Source organism: Pinus tabuliformis, chromosome 6 (assembly GCF_031772625.1).
Source record: "Pinus tabuliformis cultivar Carrire ecotype Pingquan chromosome 6, CPIR1, whole genome shotgun sequence".
Taxonomy (NCBI): domain Eukaryota; kingdom Viridiplantae; phylum Streptophyta; class Pinopsida; order Pinales; family Pinaceae; genus Pinus; species Pinus tabuliformis.
In genome coordinates, this window is record NC_142292.1 from 176,825,475 (window position 1) to 176,831,437 (window position 5,963).

At 34.3% G+C, this 5,963-nt stretch overlaps 1 protein-coding gene across 1 annotated transcript; it reads left to right on the plus strand.

Annotated features, from left to right (window-relative positions):
- Positions 1–4,086: 4,086 nt before the first annotated feature.
- On the plus strand, positions 4,087–4,912 carry LOC149258058 (germin-like protein 8-2). The gene is made up of 2 exons (XM_089398843.1): positions 4,087–4,216; positions 4,371–4,912. Exons 1-2 carry the CDS (start codon positions 4,087–4,089, stop codon positions 4,910–4,912), a joined length of 672 nt encoding a protein of 223 aa, XP_089254969.1.
- Positions 4,913–5,963: the final 1,051 nt, after the last annotated feature.

Sequence of the window (5,963 nt, forward strand, 5' to 3'; positions counted from 1 at the left end):
GTGAGCACCTCGAGGGTTCTTTATCATACATCATTCTATACATGGGTAAGATAAGCCCATGACAAATTTGGTAGAAATGTGGAATGAACTGAGAATCCCATAATGTCTTATGATAAACATGGATGGGTAATGGGTCCTGAGTTGTCCATTTCCAACCCATAGAGGGAAATTTAGACACATAACAAATAGAATCCATAACATATGCGGATAGGTAAAAAGGAGGATAGATCCTTTGAGACGTGAATCTTTTAGACCGGTAATTGATAATAGCCGTGAATAGGTTATCAGAAAAGATCTTGGCCTAATCTATAATAACGACATTTGTGGCAGCATCAATCAATGGTAACCATTTAGACGAAAACTTATTGATATCTGGCATCCCAAATAATCTACAAAGCATGGTCGCAGCAAAACAATACGGAGAGGTGAGGGAACCAGTGCTGTACATACCGTTTTTATATTTTTTGAGCGGTTCATCTTTTTTGGAGCAATATTTAGTGGTCTCTGATAGGTTTGGGTTCTCTGCCACAAATTTTTTAATGAATTGTGCATTGTAAGTCGTCTGCGGTTCAGGAAGATGATACATGAGCTTTAAGTCTTGTGCAGCGAATGACCCGATGAGCCCATGTCCTTGAATTTTGAACTGTTTGTCGTTCATTTTTGCATTGTCAAGTATCCACTTTATCATATCCGTATATGGGAGAATTTTAGGCCTTGCTTCTATCCGATGAAGGAATGAGCACGCTAGTTCTTCTAAGGATGCTTCGGAAGAGCCATGTGAATCTGCGACAACGGTAACTTTCATTATTCTGGGGTTTTCTTCTTCAAGCAGTCTGTACATGTTTTTCCACGTCGATATCCATGCGTCTCTGCTACAAGCTGTGTCTGTATATAAAGGTGTCATCTCCTTCACCTCAGAGCCTTACTTTTCTTTCCCATTTCTTCTTGCGTATGGCTTGGTATTGCCCTTCGTTCTTCGTTCCTGCAGCTCACAAATGGAAATGATTTGATCAAGAAAGGTGATGGGAGAGTCTTAAATGCAGCAGATATATCAAATATGCCACCTTACGTGAAGTAATTCTTTGCAAAAGCACGCGTCTACATTTAATAGATGACAACTAATTCCTTTATTATCATTAAAAGCGCATGATCTTGAGTCAGATTATGGTAAGTGGCTTTTCTTGAATAGCGCGCCCGAAAGATTCGTGATGGAGTGATTTTGCGATTTGGTTCGCAATCGTCGCAGATTGCGACATTGCATTATCGCACCATCGCGCTCTCGCACCGACCCACAAATATAACATCGCAGAGTTGATTTGGCTTAACATTGCAACCATCGCGATATTGCAACATCGCAGATCGCAGAAGTTTTATGCTTGCCATATTTTATTAGCCCATTCCCTGCGATATGCGATCTTGCGATCGGGGTTATCGCAAATCGGAAAAATCTTGAAGTCTTTCTCATTGGCATTACCTTATTGCGATGCGATATATCGCTTAGCACGAGAATCTTGCACATACCAGGATTATACCCAAATGGAGGTGGTTTTCTGTCATTTTATGATGCGAATTTTTAAAGATTTTTCTTATCATAAACTTAAGTTTTAAAGTATTCAAAATATCTTCCTAAGCTTACGATGGTAACCTTATTTTGAAGAAAGAAAACTCTTGCTTTTCCTAAATTTTAACTAAGGGTCCCCATTCATTTAGTATTTTGGACAACACTTAAATGAAAAAAGGGGGGGTTTTTCTGTCATTTTATGATGCGAATTTTTAAAGATTTTTCTTATCATAAACTTAAGTTTTAAAGTATTCAAAATATCTTCCTAATCTTACGATGGTAACCTTATTTTGAAGAAAGAAAACTCTTGCTTTTCCTAAATATTAACTAAGGGTCCCCATTCATTTAGTATTTTGGACAACACTTAAATGAAAAAAAGGGGGGGTTGTTGCCGGCCACAACAGAACCTCAGCCACTAGCAATCAATGCTTTGGAAGAATCAATATCAAGATCACAGAGGGGGTAGAGGGTCAAGAACTATTTTAGAGCGCTAGAACCTTAGCCACTAGCAATCAATGCATTGGCAGAATCAATATCAAGATCACGTGGAGGGGGCACAGGGTCAAGCACTTCGATACCTAAAATAATAAACAAGGATGTTGAGGTTTCTTTAGTTCTTTCCTTGATCACTCTTCACTAAAAATCATCATAGAAAAAATTACCAAATTTTTTCAAAAGAAAGACAACACGGTGGGCTTTGACCCACTTATTTGTACGCAAGTCACCATACCATTTAATATAATCTTTCTAGTTACAACCACATTTTTAACCACTACCTCAAACCATTTAATATAATTTTTGTAGTTACAACCACATGTTCAACCACTACCTCAAAGTGCCCCATCGCTTTAGATTAAACTCTCATAGAAATTAAACGTTGCGTGCGAATGATAACCTCCTCTATCCCCACCATTAAATCCACCCCTTACTAAAAATATTATTTAAATATTTATCTTTAATTTTTAAATTCAAATTTAAAATATATAATAATTATTTATAAAATAATATTATTTTAAATAAAATTTATATCTTTTAAAAATTAAAATATATTTAATAATGAATATTACTGCTTTTTTATTTTAAATAATTAAATTTTATAAATAAATATTACTACGGTTGCACATTTAAAAATTAAAATAGTCTCATCTCCCAAAACAATGATACATTTTCTTCTTGTAACCAACAATGTGAAACATTTCACGTATAGAAATACACCTTTTCTATTTAAAGGAATAATGTCAAACATGTTACGAATTCAAAATAATTTAATTATATATAGAAATTACCATCATTAACTAATTAGTTTAAGTAAATAAATATTGATTTTAAAATTGTACCAAATTTTAAATGGTTGTGTATATTTTTATTTTTAAAAATGAAGAAAATTATTGATATAATTTAGTATTTACATTTTATTTTGTAAATATGGTAGGATTACATTTTTATTATGTTTAATTTCTCAATATAATAATAGGAGTTTATCACATGATTTCTTCTTTGAGACTACTATATTTCCATAGTCATTTGCCAATTCAACAACCTCAAAATAAAGAGACTTTTTCGTTCGTAAAATATAATATAAAATTTATTAAACGAAAGTAGGCTTTTTCTATCGTTGATAAACCATGAAAGACATATTACCTAGAACAGAGGGAATGCCGAAGGAAACACGCAACTGACCATATTCTCATAATATCGTCTTTCTTTCAAAACACATTAGATGAAGGCAGACTTTTTCTGTTTTTGTAAAACAATGTAACACATATTAGTGAAAGAGACCAGGAGGGAATGTCGAAGGAAACACACAACTGGCCATATCCTCGTAAACAATATTAGATGAAGGTAGACTTCTTCTATTTTTGAAGAACGATGTAAAACATATTACCTGTAACAAACAATGATGGAATATCGAAGGAAACACGTAACTAACCATATGCTCATAATATTGTCTTTTAAAACATATTAGATGAAGGTAGACCTTTTCTATTTTTGACCAACAAGGTAAGACATATTACCTGAAACAAACATGGAGGGAATCTCCGGGCAAACACGCAACTGGCCTTATCCTCAGAATAATTTTATATATAGTTATGTGTCAGAATAATTGTATATATAGTTATGTGTTAGCTGTTGAAGGAAGGTTATATATATGAGACAATTACTACTCCACAAGTAAACAGACTACGCCCTTTGATTGACAAACAAATTCAAAAATTTATTTTCTTAGTTCCTTGATTGAGATGGTTATACATTACTTAGCTTTTTTATCTTCTAACCAACCAGAACATTCTAACCAACCAGAACACCGACACAGTAATATGCAGCAGAGAGGGTTCCGTTGGTCCACCTGCAACACTGGGTCACTATCTGTAGGGTTCCTAGGTCGGTATCTTTATCGTTCCTGCACTTTCAAAAATGAATACCATCATTTACCATTGTTATAAAAGGAGCAACGCTCTCCATTCTTCATCAAATTCAGTGCATCTCTATCCATTTTTCGAAAAGAAAAATTGTGAGCTACAGCTATGGAATCCTTTCCAGTGTTAGCAGTTGCAGTACTGGTGATATTATCATATTCGAATAGTATTGCTATTGTGCGCGCAAGTGATCCAGATCCTTTACAAGACATTTGCGTTGCCGATTTGAAAAGCAAAGGTAATATAACTAATGTTATATTGTTGATGTCCATAACGTTATGCTTGAACAGATTATGAAATGTAATTACATGTAATATAATATATATGTCTGCTGCGTTCGGGAATGTGTGTCTGTATAATATAATATATATTATTTGATTTGAATTGTGCAGTTATTGTGAACGGGTTCCCATGTAAGAATGCGATGATGGTCACAGCAAATGACTTCCGTTTGACTGGCCTAGATAAACCAGGAGATACGAGTAACCAGTTGGGATTTGCCGTAACGCCAGCTTTTGTAATGCAGCTACCAGGCCTCAACACCTTGGGGATCTCCATGGTTCGGCTCGATTACGCTGCTCCTCTCGGCCTTAACCCTCCTCACACACATCCGCGGGCTACCGAAATCTTGGTGGTGATCGACGGTATTCTCTTAGTTGGGTTTGTCACCACTAACAACACTTTGTTCTCCGCAACGCTGAAGAAGGGAGACGTGTTTGTGTTCCCGCGAGGTCTTGTGCATTTCCAACAGAACATTGGCCCTGCCAACGCAGTGGCCATCTCTGCACTGAACAGCCAGAATCCAGGAACTCAGCAGGTTGCGCCGGCTTTGTTCGGAGCCTCTCCTCCTGTTTCTGTCTCTGTTCTTTCCAGAGCATTCCAGATCGATGACAAGCTCGTCGAAATTCTCCAGCACAAGTTCACATCCACGTGATCTTGATGAGATGATATCTGCATCCATCATATATTATTATTGAGTAGACTTTTTTTTCCTTCCTTCCAGTCGCTCAGTTCAATTGAGGTGGTATTTGTATAGTTAAATAAAACCAAGCTCCCGAGGTTACTCCCTGAGTGACAGAATAATATTTGTACAGTATCTGATATGTATCCTCGCCCATATCTATATAAATAAAAGGTCTGTATTTAAAATCTGAGGCCTGCGTGTCGTCCATATCTATATAAACAAAAGTTCGGTATTTGGAATCTGACACTGCGTATGATATACATGAATGACAAGATTTCGGAAGAGGTATTGGTGTTTGTTTGTATCAATTTTCAACGGTTCAGACAATAGCTGAGGAATCAAACGTCCATCATAGTCACAAATTAGAGAACAACATGCTTTTATGAAAATGCAGTGTCAAAACTAAGAGCCAGGCTCTGCCCATTGCGAACTATTACCTCGATTATAAAAAAAACGAAGTAACTGCATGATAAAAAGCCTGTCTGATTTTAATGTTTCTCTTATTGTCAATATTAATTTTTTGAAAATAAAAATAAATTATTGATATTTTTATGCATAGGATTGCTTATATTAGAAAGAGACTTTAAGATTCTAAAGGTATTTTACCATTATATATTTAATTCCTTTCGTTTTTATTTTAATTTGTATATTTATATTATTAGAGAAATCTTATAGATTAAATGATTATAAGAATCCATTATAATAAGCATAAAAAAATCAACAAGTTAAACCTATAGACATTTAAGAAAATATATAGCCAGATCTATGAAGATTTTTTATTTTTAAATAAGATTTCTTTTAATATTATAGGTTAATACATCATTTTTGTTATCATAATATGGGTCAATATAGAATTAATGAATATCGCATGTTTAAGAAATGTATGTTTATATGATTTTTTTTAATTAATAAAAGAGAAAAATAGACTTAACTACTTTGGAAAAAAAATTAATCTTTAATTTGTATATATATATATTTTAGAATATTACATGTGAACATTAAATCTCTACCATTCATATAA

What these genes read in the sequence shown, in the direction of transcription:
- LOC149258058 (XM_089398843.1), top strand. Translation starts at nt 4,087, where the DNA reads ATGGAATCCTTTCCAGTGTTAGCAGTTGCAGTACTGGTGATATTATCA. An exon ending in TGCCGATTTGAAAAGCAAAG is followed by an intron (nt 4,217 to 4,370) that starts GTAATATAACTA and finishes TGAATTGTGCAG; the next exon opens with TTATTGTGAACGGGTTCCCA.